General features: G+C 35.7%; 2 protein-coding genes across 2 annotated transcripts; both read left to right on the top strand.

Moving 5' to 3' along the window:
- Positions 1-2,049: 2,049 nt before the first annotated feature.
- On the top strand, positions 2,050-2,988 carry LOC119058931 (olfactory receptor 5L1). Its single transcript, XM_037158427.2, has one exon. It carries the CDS (start codon positions 2,053-2,055, stop codon positions 2,986-2,988), a length of 936 nt encoding a protein of 311 aa, XP_037014322.2. The 5' UTR covers positions 2,050-2,052.
- A 12,722-nt stretch (positions 2,989-15,710) lies between these two features.
- On the top strand, positions 15,711-16,655 carry LOC119058930 (olfactory receptor 5L1-like). The gene has a single exon (XM_053659190.1). The coding sequence runs from the start codon at positions 15,711-15,713 to the stop codon at positions 16,653-16,655; it is 945 nt and encodes a 314-aa protein (XP_053515165.1).
- Positions 16,656-17,333: the final 678 nt, after the last annotated feature.

Raw genomic sequence — 17,333 nt, 5'->3', positions numbered from 1 at the left:
TGGAGAAATTAGAAGAGTTTCCTCTGGAACACCAAGTGTTGATGATGTGCGTGAAAGACTACAAAGTAAAGAAATGGGAATCTCTCTCTCTCTCTTTCACTCCTTCTCTCTCTCTTTGTCTCTCATCTCTTTCCATTTTATTTCATGCCAACTTTTGTCATGAAAATTAATGACCATGGAGGAACTAGAGTGAGTTTTTATGTTACTAGGGTGAGTCTTGATGTTACTGGAATGAGTTTCATCAGTTTAAATGTATTGAGGTGACACGATTAATAAGGTTATACAGGTTTCAAGTGTGCACTTCTACAGTACATCCTCTGCATCCTGCCCTGTGTGCCCAGCACCCAGAGTCAGGTTTTCTTCTGTCACCATATACTTGGTCCCCTTTACCCTTTACTGCCCCTCCCCATGCCCCCTCCTTCTGGTAACCACCATACTGCTGTCACCCTTATTCTTAGGGTTGAATTAGTGTGTGGGCCTGAGAATTGGTTATGGAGAGTTAGTCAGGGCATGAGGACTATCTGTGTTCATTCAATGAAGTGTGGATTTACCTTAAACTAGTTTCTTATTATCATCCCAGAACATAGGAAGAAATTCTTCCAAGTTTATTTTTCTGGTTTAACTCGTGAGTGGGTAAATTCAGGATTTTAGTAATATTTTTTGGGGGCAATTAATGAGAAAATCGTGACTTTCTTCCACTTTAAAATTAGCTCAAGCTATGGAGAAAATGCCAGGTTTCTTTTCAGTGCAGAATCTCATAACTCCGCTTTCATTCTGTGTATGTATATGACATCATGGGAATACACCTCTAGGAAGGAGGACGGAGGATCACATTCTTCAATTCCTTATGCCTTTTCTTTAAGGTCAGGTCTGAAAAGTATACCTAATTTATAAAGAATACATGAGTATAATGTAACAAATTTTCCAACTAAGTACTTTAGAGACCCTGGGAATTTTTTACTTACCTTTCTCTTTTAATGTGGGGAGAAGATTAACTTTTCAACTGTAGCCAAAATACAGTGATAGTATATAAAATATCAATCATATGTCTACATACCTCTACATGTACATCTTTGCTTCCATCTAGTTGTATACTCCAAGTGTTTTATTATGTATCTTTCTTTAAGAAAATTAACCATCTCCAAAAGATAATTTAAAACAGCACAATAGCTTTCTGCCCTAGATATGTTGCACCAGAGTGAAACAATTGTTCTCTAAAAGTAAAGTTTTAGTTCCTCTGGCAACTAAATTTTCCCATCCCTAATATTATAAACAATGCTTCAATATTGCTTTGGATGTAGTGTTTCATGATTTTGTCAATGTGATTAATATATATTATTAATTTCTTCTTAAAATACATAATTTTGTTGTTGTCAGGCTTAAGTCTTCTAATATATGTGACCTAATTCCTTTCCAGAAAAATGATAGAAAAGTTCCATCTTCCCAAGAGCTTAGTAGCATAGGTCAGTTTAAACCAGTTTATTCTTTTGACATGACAATTCACTTTACAGGTATGTATTAATTTTCCTTTTCAAAATTCCAATTTAAAGGGTTTTCATGAGCCACAAATCTAACAAATATGTCACCTCAAAAGTGAAGTTGTAAAGAATTTTGTATTTGTTTCAAATTTATGTTCCTGATAGACTCAACTATAAAGAAGTTTATATTTTATAGAACCACAGTAGGTGTTTCTTTCATTGAATAGAATTCACATTTTTATAGAGAACAGGAGTTAATATCTTTGAAGTTTATCATTGAATCTGTTTTGAAACCAATCAAACCACTGAAATTAAATCTATCAATCAACCTATTGTGATAAGTAAAGATTAGAATTATTTAACATTTCTGGTGATGTTTAAGTCAGTTTTGATCAGTGAGACCCACTGATACAATATTTCAAATTATATTATAATTTTATCTGTTTCATATCTCATACCCTACTTGATAGATATCACTATATATTTCTGATATTATTTTCCTGTTGATTTCCTCTTTTTTTCTTCTTCTAGAAAAAACAGAAACCTTACCATTTGGTTTCCCAACCTGGTGGATATGGGGGAAGAGAACTGCACTGCTGTGACAGAGTTCATTCTCCATGGGTTATCAGATGCCCCTGAGCTGAGGGTCTTTCTGTTCCTGGTGTTCCTTCTCATCTATGGAGTCACGGTTTTGGGCAACCTGGGCATGATCACACTGATTCAGGTCAGCTCTCGACTTCACACTCCCATGTACTTTTTCCTCAGTCACCTGTCCTTGGTGGATTTCTGTTACTCCACAATCATTGTGCCAAAGATGCTAGCTAATATCTTAAACAAAGACAAAGCCATCTCCTTCCTGGGCTGTGCTGCACAATTCTACTTGTTTTGCACATGTGTGGTAACTGAGGTCTTCCTGCTGGCCGTGATGGCCTATGACCGCTTTGTGGCCATCTGTAACCCACTGCTGTACATGGTCACCATGTCCCGGAATCTTTGTGTGGAGCTGGTGTCTTGTTGCTACCTTGGTGGCACTGTGTGTTCTCTGATTCACCTGTGTTTGGCTCTTGAAATCCCATCCTATAGATCAAATGTGATTAACCACTTCTTTTGTGATCTGCCCCCTCTCTTATCTCTTGCTTGCTATGATGTCACTGTGAATGAACTGTTTCTGTACATTGTGGCCTCTTTGAATGAGATCATCACCATTGTGATCATCCTCACCTCCTACTTGTTTATTTTGATCACCATCCTGAGGATGCGCTCTGCAGAGGGAAGGCGCAAAGCTTTTTCCACCTGTGCCTCCCACCTCACAGCCATTGTTGTCTTCCATGGGACAATCCTTTTTACTTATTGCCGGTCCAGTTCTGGTAACAGTGGGAATACTGACAAGGTGGCTGCAGTGTTCTACACTGTAGTGATTCCCATGCTGAACCCCCTGATCTACAGTCTAAGGAACAAAGATGTGAAAGAAGCTCTCAGAAGAGTGATGGGCTCCAAAATGTTTTCCTAGAGAGTATTTTCTTGGCAAGACATGGGGTTCCACAGTGGAGGCTGGTGAAAGACTGAACTGCGAGGATGCTGTGTAGGTGTGGACAGCACAGACAGAGTGCAGGTCTGTAGGAGTGAGTCCTTCAGATCCACTTTGTGCCTCTGCAATTGAGCAGGGTAGGGTTGAAAATATTTCAAAATTCACAGCCTATTTTTGCTGTTATTTAGTCTCAAATATTTTAAATGGTCCTCAGAAATGAACTGCTAAGACATACATTAACTTTGTTTAAAACATTCATAAGGTTAAAAAAGAAAGTTGAGAATCATATTTTCTGACCTATTCTGAAATCTATGGTTTATTTCAAAATCGAATTCCTCTTATTTTACAATGAAAAATGCACTTTTGCCAGTTTATATGCAGAATGAATTTTCCAAATGTGTATATGTATTGTTGTTCATTTCCTACTTCCTTTTTTATGTTTTTGTTGCTGTCATTGCAGTCTCTAATGTTTTTCAAACTCTGGAGACTAATATGTATTATGTAACATATTTAATATCTATATATTATGTTAAATGTGTAGCTACATTTAATAACCATTGTTATCACTGTCAACATTTCCAACTTTGAGCATTTTTATCATTTTATATTTTCTTATCTTTCTTTCTTATTTTACAACATGTGAGTCAAATACTTGCTGTGCCTTATGGGTGGACTTTTAGCCTCCACTTATATTCTTTGTTGTGTTTTTGCTCCTGATGAAATGAGTTTTTCCCATACTTCCTTTGTGTGTCTGAACCATATTTCTTCATTCAGTCCTGATTTATATGCACCATTCATAATTTATTTGTGCTTTCATTGTGTTCATGTCAATTTCTACATTATGTTTGCTCATTCAGTGAAGCTCTCTCCTTATATCTGTAGTAATGTTCGAAGGCACTAGGCTTGAGTTTGTGAGGTATCCTGTGCATTTTAGGCTGTTTAGCAGTACCCACGGCCTCTACATCCTGGATGCCCCAGCACTACCTTGTAGTTGTGACAATAACAAATTTTTATGCATTGTTAAGCATTTCCTGCTTGTTTGTTTAGTTTGGTGGGAGTAGATTTAATATTGCCTACTTTAGAATAATGAATGTAAATGGTAAATGGTAAGCACATTTCTGATAAAGGATTTGTATGTAGAATATAGACAGATCTTTAAAATTAAACAACAGGCTTGTAAATAATCCAAAGGTCAAAAAATAGTACTAGATGCCATGGATGGGTGTTTCAGTTGGTTGGAACACCATCCAGTACACAAAAAATTGGTGGGTTTAATCCATGGTCAGAACACTTACCTAGATTCTATCTTTTATCCCCATTAGGGGCATGTATCGGGGGCAACTGATTGATGTTTCCCTCTCACATCATTGTTTCTCTTTCTTTTTCTTTCTTTCTTTTTCTTTAAAAACTAATAATAATGAAAAACATCCCCAGTTAAGGATAAAATTTTCTTTGAAAAACACAAGAGGAATTATAGAATATTTTGAATTAAATGCAAATGAAAACACAATCTACAATATTTTAAAAGAGGGATATTTAGAACTTTAAAAGGAAAGAAATATTTCAAATCTTGAAGCTTAGATTCCATATTTAGAGACTAGGAAAAATGAACTAAAACAAGCAAACAAACAAACAAAAACAAAAAAAAGAAAGGATATAAAAAAGAGAGGTATTTGGAGAAGCAAATATGAAGGACACAGGGATGAGAACTGGGGGTGTGGAAATGGGAGGGAGGTGGAGAGCACGGGGTGGGGGGGGAGCTGGGATGGGAGAAACAGGCAAAAAACTGTACTTGAAAAATAACTAAATAAAATTATTGAGAAAAAAATTTAAAAAAGAAAGACTAAAGTATAACTCAATAATACAACAATGAAAAAACAATAGATTTTTACATGATAGAAAATCAATGAATTTTGATTTTGAAATAATCAATAAAATGGACAAAACATTATCTAGAATTAGAATGAGAAAATGAGACAAGATATTAAATTAACATAATCTGGAGGAAGGTTAACCTTTCAAAAATTAAAGTGACTGTAATAAATAGTATAAACAACTTATGCCAAGAAGTTAGTCAACTTAGATGATGAGAACAAATTCCTAAATAACTAAAATTACCCAAAACTGACACAGAGAGATAGAAAATCTCAATCGACATATAACAAGGAAATAAACTGGGTTTGTGACTAAAATATTTCCCTTCTTTCAATATCCAGATACACATGGCTTCACTGGTTATTTTCACTTAACTTCTATATAAGAAATTACACAAATTGTTGATTAATTCTTATAAAAAATGAAGGAGGAGATCACTTCCCAACTCATTTTATTTAGAAAGTAGCACCCTGATGCCACATTCAGTAAAGAAATAGGCCCTGGCTGGTGTAGCTCAGTGGATTGAGTGTGGGCTGTGAACCAAAGGGTCACTGGTTAGATTGCCGGTCAGGGCACATGGCTGGATTGCAGGCCAGGTCCTCAGTGTGGGCCATGTGAGTGGCAAACAAACTTTAATGTTTCTCTCCCTCTCTTTCTCCCTCCCTCCCTCCCTCTCTCTCTAAAAATAAATAAATAAAACCTTAAAAAAAGAATGAATTGCCCACTTAATGAAATAGAAGGAAAGACAACCCAACATAAAATCTCTTACAGTCATAGGTAAGAATTTTCAGCAAAATATTAGCAGAATAAACCCAACAGTACATAAAGGATAATAAATCATAATCAAGGAGATCTGTCTCAGGAAAGCAAGGGGAGTTTAACAGATGAAAAGCAATTTATGTAACACACCACATATAATGTAACACATCTCATATGGAATAGAACATAAAAAATAAATGGCTACATCAGTAGATGTAGAAAAGGTATCTGACACAATCCAAATCCCATTCAGGATAAAAATTTCCAACAAAGAAAAAGAGAGAAAACGACTTTCACCTACCAAACCTGCTCCTGGCATCACACTTGATGATTACAGAATGAGTGCCTTTCTCCAAATCACAATACAATGCAAGATGTCCATTCTCAGTTCTGATTATAGACGATACATAGATAAATCAATTAATAAGTCAGTCAGTCATCTGGATTTGTAGTAAAACTAATTTTATTCACACACACATACAAACCCCTAGAACTAGTAACTGAGTTCATTACAGGCAAAGATACAATATCAAAACAGAAACAGTTTTATTTTTATATAGTAGCATAATAATACCTGAATGTGAAATTGAGAAAATAATACGATTTATAATAACACTAATAAAACTTAGAGATGAATTTAGCAAAAGTGGAAATGTAGTTAATACCAAAATTATAAAACAGGGTGTTTGTCCTGATGTAAGGCAGACCCATTATATCAATGTAATAACACTGATAATTAAAAAATGTACAGATTAATGGTTGATTGATTTTTGACAAAGCTACCAAGATTACTCATTCAAAAACCACAATTCTTTCAATAAGTTGTGAAGAGTAATTGACAGTTATAAATAAAAGGGGGTTGGGAGAGGGATAATGGAGGAAAATAGGGGAAGGCCCATCAAGGAACATGTGTAAAGGACACGTGGATAAAGTCAAAGGGGGGTAGGTTGGGAGTAGGAAGTGGGGATGGGTGGGGTGGGGAGCTGTGGTGGTATGAAAATGGAGACAACTATACTTGAACAACAATAAAAAATTTTAAAAAAGAGTAATTCACTGTTTGTATGCAGCAACATGGGCTGAAATCATTACCTCACACCATACACGAACTTTAACTCAAGATGGAAAATAAAGAAAAATTTAAGAACACAGGCAGAAGTAATATATCTGATTAAAGGTTTAACACACATGTATGAAGAATACTTACAACTAGAGCAGAGAAAGTCAAACAGGCAAAATATTTCCATAAACATTTCACCAAAGAAGAATGAGTTAAAGGTACCTCAATTGTGGAAAAAAACAGCCTTCAAAACACCAAAATTTAAGTTATTTCTATTTTGACCTACATGTTTCTCTTCATGGAGGTAGATTTTGCTGCCTACATTTTCTTCAATAATTTTTATGATTTTGTGTTTAACATTTAAGTCTTTGATCTATTTTGAATTTATTCTTGTGTGTAGTGTAAGAAGGTGGTCTGGTTTCATTTTGTGCATGTATCTGTCCAGTTTTCTCAACACCTTTATCTTTATTATTTCTCAAATAATAAAGGTAGTACATTACTGAATATACTATCTTTAGCCCATTGTATGTGGTTGCTTCCTCTGTCAAATATTAATTAACTACAAATTCATATTTCTATTTCTGGGCTGTCTATTCTGTTTCATTGATCTATGTAATTGCTTTTATGCTAGTACCATGCTGTTTTGATTACTATGGACTTAATTTCCCTTTCTGTTCATTTTTGATTGACATATAAAGGGACTTTTGAATGTTAATTTTGTGTCTTGCTACCATGCTGAATTCATTTATCAGTTCTAGTAGACTCTTGGTGAAATTTTTGGTACTCAATGCACAGTATCATGTCATTTGTAAATAAAGACAGTTTTACTTCTTTTCCAGTGTGGATGCCTTTAATTTCTTCTTGTCTGATGCTGTGGCCAAGACCTTTAGTACTATGTTGAAAAAGAGAGGTGAAAGCAGACATCCCTGTTTTATTCCTGATCTTAATGGAAATCTCATATTTTCCCATTGAGCATGAGATGTTGGTAGCGAGTTTGTCATATATGGCCTTTATTATGTTTAGGTGTGTTTCCTCTAATCCCACTTTGCTTCAAGTCTTTATCACAAGTGGGTGCTGGATTTTACCAAATGCTTTTTCTGCCTCTATTGATATGATCATGTGGTCTTTACCCTTCATTTTATCTGATGAATTGCATTTATTGACTTGTGAGTTTCACACCAATGTTGCATTCCCAGAACAAATCCCACTTGATCATGATGTATGATCTACTTGATGCATTGTTGTATTTGATTTGCTAATATTTTGTTGAAGAGTTTAGCATGTATGTTCATCAGGGTATTGGCCTGTAATTTGGTTTCTTTGTAGTGTCTTTTCTTGTTTTGAAATTAGGATAATGCTGTCATCAAAAATGAGCTTGGGAACCTTCCCTCCTCTTGAATTTTTTGAAATAGTTTGAGAAGGAGACATTAGTTGTCAGGGCACTTGGTAAATTTCACCTGTGAAACCATCTGATCCAGGTCTGTGTTTGTTGGGAGTTTTTTTTTAATTGCTTCAACTTCACTGGGTGTAATCCATCTATTCAGATCCTCTGATTCTTTTTGATTTAGTTTTGGAAGATTGTATGTTTCTATAAATTCATCCATTTTGTGTAGGTTGTCCAGTTTGTTGGCATACAGTGATATTGCTCATAATATTTTCTTATAATCCTTTGCATTTATTTGGTGTCAGTTGTTTTCTCCTCTTTCATATCTTTTATTTATTTGGGTGTTCTTTTTTCCTTGATGAATCTGGTTAAAGGTTTGTAAATCTTACTTATCTTTTCAAAGAACCAGCTTTTGGATTCATTGATATTTTTTATCATTTTTAAAGACATAATTTCATTTATTTCTCCTCTGATCTTCATTATTTCCTCCATTCTATTAACTTTGAGCCTTATTTGTTGTTATTTTTCAAGTTTCTTTAAGAGTAAAGTGAGATTGTTTATATGAGCCTGTTATTTTTCTTTCTCCCTTTTTTTCTGAGATAGGCCTGTATTGCTATGAATTTCTCTCTTAGTATTGCTTTCCTTGTGTCTGACAGATTTTGGATTGTTTGTTCTCATTTCCATTACTTTTGGGGTATTTTCTGATTTCTTCCTTGATCTCACTGTTTGCACATTCATTGTTTAATACCATGTTATTTAGCTCTCATATCTTTCAGTGTTGTTCTTGAGATTGATTTCTAATTTCATAGCATTTAGCATTGTGGTCAGAGAAGATGCTTGATATGATTTTCATCTCCTTAGATTTATTGAGATTTGCTTTGTGTCCTAACGTAGTCTATCCTAGAAAATGTTCCATGTGCATTAGAAAAGTACATATATTTTTCTGCTTTTGGGTGAATGCTCTGAAGATATTAATTAAACCCATTTGATCTAGTATGTGGTTTAAGATCATTGTTTTCCTATTGATTTTCTTTCTGGAAGATGTATCCATTGAAGTATATGGGGTGTTAAAATCCCTGACTATGCTCGTATTTCTGTCTCTCTCTCCTTATCTGTCCATGAAGACTTGCTTTACACATTTAGTTGCTCCTACATTAGGTGTGCAAATGTTTACTTGGGTTATATACTCTTGTTGGGTTGTTCCCTTTATCATTATGCAGTGTCCTTCTTGGATTTAAAGTATATTTTGTCAGATATAGATTCCTACTCAGATTATTTTTCCCTTTCCATTTGCATGAGATACTTTTTTCCAACCCTTGACTTTTAGTCTGTGTTTATCTTTTGATTTGATTTGGGTCTTTTGGAAGCAACATATATGGGTTTTGATTTCTTATCCCTTTAGTTACTCTCTGTCTTTGGTTGCAGTTTTTAAACCATTTACAATTTAGATGATTTTTAAAAATTGATTAATTTATTTTTAGGGAGTGGGGCAGGGAGGTAGAAAGAGAGGGAGAGAAATATCCATGTGTGGTTGCCTTTCTTGTACTCTCTACTGAATACCTGGCCTGTAACCCAGGAATGTGGCCTGTAACTCTGACTGGGAATCAAACCAGAGACTCATTGGTTCTCAGGCCAGCACTCAATCCACTAAGCCACAACAGCCAGGGTATAAGGTGATTATCGATAGGTACATATTTAGTACCATTTTATTATTAGACAGTTTTTTAGTGTTTTTTTCTTTCCTTTTTTCTTCTTCTACTTCTTAAAGAATGCCTTTTGACCTTTGTTGCAGTACTGGTTTGACATTAAAAACTTCTTTAGTTTTCTCTTGTCTAGGAGGCTCCTTATTTCTATTTTGATTTTAAATGATAGCCTTGCTTGGTAAAGTAGCCTTGGCTGTAGATTCTTGCTTTTCATCACCTTGGATATTTCTTGCCACTCACTTCTGGCCTGAAATGTTTCTGTTGAGAATCAGATGACAATCTAGTCGCAGCTCCTTTGTATGGAACTACCCGCTTTTCTCTGGTGGCTTTGAGGATTCTCTCCTTGTCTTTAAGTCTTGCCATTTCAATTATGTGTCTTGATGTAGGGCTCTTTCTGTCCAACTGTTTGGGACTCTAAGCTTTCTGAACTTGTCTGTCTTTTTCCTTCACCAGATTAGGGTAGTTGTGGGTCATTATTTCTTCAAATAGGTTCTCAATTGCTTGCTCACTCTCTTCTCCTTTTGCAAAAGAAGATGATGCAGACTTTGTTGTGCATTATGTTGTACTAAACGTTTGTTGGATTTTCTTTATATATATTTTTTAAGATTTTATTTATTTATCTTTAGAGGGGAAAAAAGGAGAGAGGAAGAGAAATATCAATGTATGGTTGCCTCTCATGCATCCCCTGCTGGGAACTGACCTGCAACCCAGGCATGTGCCCTGACTGGAAATCGAACCACGATAATCCACTGAGCTACACCAGCCAGGGCAACAAATTCCCTGGACCAGATGGTTTCACAGGAGAATTCTACAAAGCATTTAAAAAAGAGCTAACCCCTATTCTTCACATACTATTCCAAAAAAATCCAAAATGATGGTAGACTCCCAAACTCTTTTTATGAAGCCAGCATCATCCTAATTCCAAAACCAGATAAAGATACAACAAAGGAAGAAAACTTCAGGCCAATATTGCTGATGAACATAGACACTAAAATCCTCAACAAAATACTGGCAAATTGCATCCAACAATACATTAAAAAGATCATGCAACATGACCAAGTGGGATTCATCCCAGGGATGCAAGGATAGTTCAATATTTGCAAATAGGTAAATGTAATATACCATATAAACAAAAGCAAAGACAAAAGTCACATGATCATATCAACAGTTGTGGGGAAAAGTTGTGACAAGGTAAAACACCCATTCATGATAAAAAACACTCAGCAAAGTGGGAATAGAGGGAGAATTCCTCAATATAATAAAGGTCATATATGCGAGACCTACAGCCAACATCATACTCAATGGGCAAAAACTAAAATCTTTTCCACTAAGATCAAGAACAAGATGAGGATGTCCACTTTCACCACTTCTATTCTATATAGTATTGGAAGTTTTAGCCATAGCGATCAGGCAAGGAAAGGAAATAAAAGGCATCCAATGCAGAAAGGAGGAAACAAAACTTTCATTGTTTGCAGAAGACATGATAGTGTACATGGAAAATCCTATAGACTATACCGAAAAACTGATCGAACTAATAAATGAATTTGGAGAAACAGTGGGATACAAAGTCAACATCCAGAAATGAAAGGCATTTCTGTATACTAACAATGAAACAGCAGAAGCAGAAATTTAAAAAAATTCTATTCGACCCCTGGCTGGCATAGCTCAGTGGATTGAGCGCGGGCCTGTGAACCAGAGTACCGAGGTTTGATTCCAAGTCAGGGCACATGCCTGGGTTGCAGGCCAGTTCCCAGCAGGGGACGCATGAGAGGCAACCATACATTGATATTTCTCTCCTACTCTTTCTCCTTCCCTTCCCCTCTCTCGAAAAATAAATAAATAAAATATTTAAAAATTCTATTCGATATAGCAAAAAAAAAAATCTGGGAATAAACCTAACCAATGGAAACTTATACCATGTTCATGGATTAGAAGAATTAACATCATCAAAATGTCCATACTACCCAAAGCAATTTACAGATTCAATGCAATACCTATTAAAGTACCAATGGCATATTTCACAGACATAGAACAAAACTTCAGAAGTTTATATGGAACCATAAACGACCTTGAATAGCAGCTGCAATTTTGAGAAAGAAGAACAAGGTAGGAGGAATCACAATACCTGATATCAAACTATATTACCAGTCCACTGTAATCAAAACAGCCTGATACTTGTATAAAAACAGGCACATAGACAAATGGAACAGAACAGAGAGCCTAGAAATAAACCCAACTCTCTACAGTCAATTAATATTCGACGAAGTGGGCAGTAACATAAAATGGAGTAAAGATAGCCTCTTCAACAAATGCTGTTGGAAGAACTGGACAGCTAAATGCAAAAAAATGAAACTTGAGCACAGACTTACACCATATACCAAAATAAATTCAAAGTGGATAAAAGACTTACATATAAGCTGTGACACCATTAAGCTCCTAGAGGAGAACACTGGCAAGAAAATCTCAGATATTTCACACAGCAACATTTTTACTGATATGTCCCCTAGAGCAAGGAATATAAAGGAAAAAATACACAAATGGGATCTCATCAAAATAAAAAAGCTTCTACCTGGCTATAGAAAACAGTATTAAAATAAAAAGAGATCCAACTGTATGGGAAAAGCATAATTGCCAATGATGCCTCAGACAAAGGTTTAATCTCCAAAATATACAAAGAACTCACACGACTTCACTCTAAGCAGAAAAATAACCGATTTAAAAAATGGGAAAAGGGTTGAACAGACACTTCTTCAAGGAAGACATACAGAGGATCCAGAGACACATGAAAAGATGCTCAATATTGCTAGCTACCAGAGAGATGCAAATTAAAACCACAATGAGATACCACTTTACACTGATCAGAATGGCTATCATAAACAGAGCAACAAATGCCAAATTTTGGAGAGGTTGTGGGGAAAAGGAGACCCTAGTTCGCTGTTGGTGGGATTGCAGACTGGAACAACCATTATGGGAAACAGTATGAAATTTTTTCAGAAAACTAAAAATGGACCTGCCTTTTGATCCAGTAATTTCACTGCTGGGATTATATCCTAAGAACCCCAAAACACCAATAAAAAACAACCTATGCACCCCAATGTTCACAGCAGCACAATTTGCAATAGCCAGGAGGTGGAAGCAACCAAGATGCCCATAGGTAAATGAATGGATCCAAAAACTATGGTTCATATACACAATGGAATTCTATGCAGCAGAAAGAAAGAAGGAGCTCTTACTCTTCGCAACAGCATGAATGAACTGGAAAGCATTATGCTGAGTGAAATAAGCTAGGCGGTGAAAGACCAATAGCATATGATCTCACTTTTAACAGGAACCTAAACAATAAAACAAACAAGCAAGCAAAACAAAAACAAAGACACTGAAATAGAGAACAGGCTGACAGGGATCAGAGAGGGGAGGGGAGAGAATTTCAGGGGAAAAGGGGAAGGATTCAAAGGAATGAATATAAAGGACACATGGACAAAAACCATGGTGGGGTGGGAGGATAAATCTGAAGGAGCTGGGGAGCACCGGGGGTAGGATGGGCTGGAATGGGAGTGAAAGACTGAAAACTGTACTTGAACAATAATTAAATAAATTAAAAAAAAAAACACATATTTGCTTTCAACAAATTTTTCAGTGATTAAGGCATTGAATTATTTCCGATGTTATTCCATAGAGATTAATTATGTATCCTGCTCCACATATCGTATTGGCTTAATTTTAACTTGTTTTTGTAGACTTTAAGATTAACAATGATTAGGAACTTAAGGGAACCTTTCCCCAGGGCTTACAATTACAGTTTAAGTCCCTAAATGTGTACCTTACTCATCTTCACATCCTCAGCACAACGGGGGAAATGTCTGTCACTCAGGTTTGTTAGCTAAAACTAGGCTCTGGTTACTTAAAAATTAAAGTAGGTGTATTTCCCAGAATGTAAAGATATAGGTAACTCATCTGTCTTCTAATTAGAGAATTATTTAACAGACCATATTTCTGTGCATTTACTGTTTCAAGTGTTCTTGTCTTTTTACTGAAATTAGACAATTTCTTGTGGAACACCAAGTGTTGATGTGTATGAAAGAATGCAGACAACTGTACTTGAACAACAATAAAAAAAGAAAATTTTAAAAATTTATCAATACAACCTTTAAAAAAAAGAATGCAGAGTAAGAAATGGTAGTCTCTCTCTCTCTTCTTTCTCTCTCTCCTTCCTCAGCCCTCTCATTTACTTTCTACCTGTCTCCACATCAACTTCTGTCATGGAATCTAGATTTTATGCCCGTAAAGGAGCTCCCTAAATGTCACCCTAATCCTGAGGGCTGAGTCCATGGGCCCCTGAGTGAGTCATGGGGAATCAGGACTTGTAGACTATCTCTGCTCTGTCAACGAAGTGAATCCTTTTAGATTTGTTTTGGATTTACCATAAATTAATTTCTTATTATCAGCCTAGAACATTAGGAAGGTGTGTCTCCAACATGATTTTTATGCTTTAACTTTGAAGTAGGCAAATAATTTGTATTTTTTGGGCAGTGAAGTAATTAGAAAACCATAACATTAGCTTGAGATTTGTTTTCACTTTAAAATTATTTCAGGTTATAGGGAAAAATACCAAGTTCTGTTTTCAGTCCAGAATCTCCACTCATTTTTCATTTCATAATATGTGAATAGCACTATGGGTTTATCCCTCTAGGAGGGCAGAGAATAAAAATTTATCACCTTCCATTTGACTGTTCTTTAAGGACAGTTCTGAATATTATTGTATATCAGACTTATAGGATATTTAATGTAACCACTTCCTTCAACCTACTACTAGAGAGAACTTGGAAAACTTTTCACTTACCTCTTTCTCAGTGTGGGGAATGGACTGATCTAGGATTGAAGCCAAATCAAAGTGATAACATATATCATTTTTACCACATGTATTCATATGTCAGCATATACAGTGTATTTAAATCTACATATATACAGAAACTGTACTGGGTACATTTTTAAGAAAACATTTTCATAATATCATTTGAAATAACATAATAACATTCTGTTTCAGATAAGATGCATCATAGTTTAATAATTGCTCTATGTATGACAATTATTTTTCCCATTTTGAATATTAAAATAATGATGCAATGTAGCTTTGAATATACTTTTTCACAATTTGTAAATGTAATTAAGAATCTCTTATAACAGCTTACAACAACAAAATTTCTCATAATTATATCAGGTAACTTTTAATGTTGTTAGAGTTGACTTTGAATATAGGTTGCCTAATAGCTTTGCAGAAAAATTTACATGGAGTTATACCTTTCTGTGTCACTATTGATATTGATCGCTATTATTATAAATGAGTTATTTTGACAAGTAAAAATGATGCTGGATTTCAGTATACATTTTAAATCTTTTTATTTTTTATTCTGAATAATTCCAAATTTATAGAAAACTTAGAGCCACTGTTCTCAGAGATTTGTCACACTCCCCAACAAGAGAAGTGAAGAGGACCTCACCTGCTGAAACTTTATGCTAATGATAGACAGACCTAAAAAATTAACACACATAAGATCACAGTTGTTGTTTTCTGACTTGAACAAAATTTGTTACATTTTTCATGGAGCAGGAGTTGATCTTTTGTGGCTTTAAAATCTATCATTGGATCTCTGAAATGCTATCAGAACATTTAATTTAATTCATCAGCTCAATGTATTGTGGTAGGTAAGAGTTGAGAATTATAGACATTTCTGCTGATACTTTAAATTTGGTCAGTGGGATCTGCTGCCACACTGAGAATTTAGAATTATTTGACAATTGTATTTCAAAAACATAGCATTTGATGTTAATGAGATTTTTTTAAAGTTAATATAATTGTGTGTTTTCTTTATTATTTTAATTTCAAAAGAGACAGTAAAGTTATCCTTTGACTTTCTAAACCAGACATATGGTGGAAGCTGGGGAGGGGAACTGCACCATTGTGATGGAGTTCATTCTCCTCGGATTATCAGATGCCCCTGAGCTGAGGGTCTTTCTGTTCATGGTGTTCCTTCTCATCTACGGAGTCACAGTTTTGGCCAACCTGGGCATGATTGCACTGATTCAGGTCAGCTCTCGACTTCACACTCCTATGTACTTTTTCCTCAGCCACCTGTCCTTTGTGGATTATTGCTATTCCACAAATATTGTGCCAAAGATGCTGACTAATATTATAAATGAAGACAAAGCCATATCCTTCCTGGGATGTATGGTTCAGTTTTATTTATTTTGTGCCTATGGAATCACTGAGTTCTTCCTGCTGGCCGTGATGGCCTATGACCGCTTTGTGGCCATCTGTAGCCCACTGCTGTACATGGTCACCATGTCCCAGAGACTCCGAATGGTGCTGGTTTCTAGCTGCTACCTCTGTGGGACTGTGCTTTCTCTGATCCACTTGTGTTTAGCTCTTGAGATCCCCTCCTATAGATCAAATGTGATTAACCACTTCTTTTGTGATCTGCCCCCTCTCTTATCTCTTGCTTGCTATGATGTCACTTTGAATGAACTGTTGGTGTACATTGGGGTCTCTTTCACTGAGATCTTCACCATTGTGGTTATCCTCACCTCCTACTTGTTTATTCTCATCACCATCCTGAGGATGCGCTCTGCAGAGGGAAGGCGCAAAGCCTTTTCCACCTGTGCCTCCCACCTCACAGCCATTGTTGTCTTCCATGGGACAATCCTTTTCACTTATTGCCAGCCCAGTTCTGGCAACAATGAGGATGCTGACAAGGTGGCCACAGTATTCTATACTGTAGTGATTCCCATGCTGAACCCCCTGATCTATAGTCTAAGGAACAAAGATGTGAAAGAAGCTCTCAAAGGAGTGGTGAGCTCCAAAATATTTTCCTAAAGAATATTTCAGCCTTGGCTAGCATAGCTCAGTGAATTAAGGGTGGGCCTGTGAACCAAAGGATCGCCGTTTGATTTCCAGTCAGGGCACATGCCTTGGTTGCAGGCCAGTTCCAAACAGGGAAAGCACAAGAGGCAACCATACATTGACATTTCTCTCCTTCCCTTCCCATTCAAATATAAATAAATAAAATAAAAAAAAATTAAAGTGGAGGCTGGTGGAAGGCTGAATTGGTGTGCTGCAGCGTTGGAGTAGAAAGAACAGCCAAGAAGTAGATCATGAGTGAGTTGTTTGATTCAGTGATCTTTACACTTACTTTTGATTGCCTACCCATCAGCATAAATGTTATTAATTTGTATGGCAGCTTGACTAAAAGCATATCTCAATTCTTTCCCTCAGAATTCTCTAGGCAGTCCTTATAAAATAATTGAGTAGACGTGTTGTAACTATTGAGAGCTAATTGTGTTTTATGGCTGGAATGTTGTTTTAAATTAACTGTCAATGTTAATGGAAAATTAAACAAAGAAGTAGCAAATCTAGATTATTATGTATATTAGGGAGGGCTTATTTTCTCTAATAGTTGTAATATTTATTAAAAGATGCCCACATAGATATAATTATCTAATTTTTAAATATTTGTGATATTATATTTATCTTTTTAAAACTCATTAATGTTGC

This window comes from Artibeus jamaicensis, unplaced genomic scaffold, assembly GCF_021234435.1.
Source record: "Artibeus jamaicensis isolate MK-2021 breed Jamaican fruit bat unplaced genomic scaffold, CSHL_Jam_final scaffold_614, whole genome shotgun sequence".
NCBI classification, from domain to species: domain Eukaryota; kingdom Metazoa; phylum Chordata; class Mammalia; order Chiroptera; family Phyllostomidae; genus Artibeus; species Artibeus jamaicensis.
This window is presented reverse-complemented; position numbering and strand designations above follow the sequence as displayed.

Coding starts and splice junctions, on each gene's coding strand:
- LOC119058931 (XM_037158427.2), top strand. CDS start 2,053: ATGGGGGAAGAGAACTGCACTGCTGTGACAGAGTTCATTCTCCATGGG.
- LOC119058930 (XM_053659190.1), top strand. CDS start 15,711: ATGGTGGAAGCTGGGGAGGGGAACTGCACCATTGTGATGGAGTTCATT.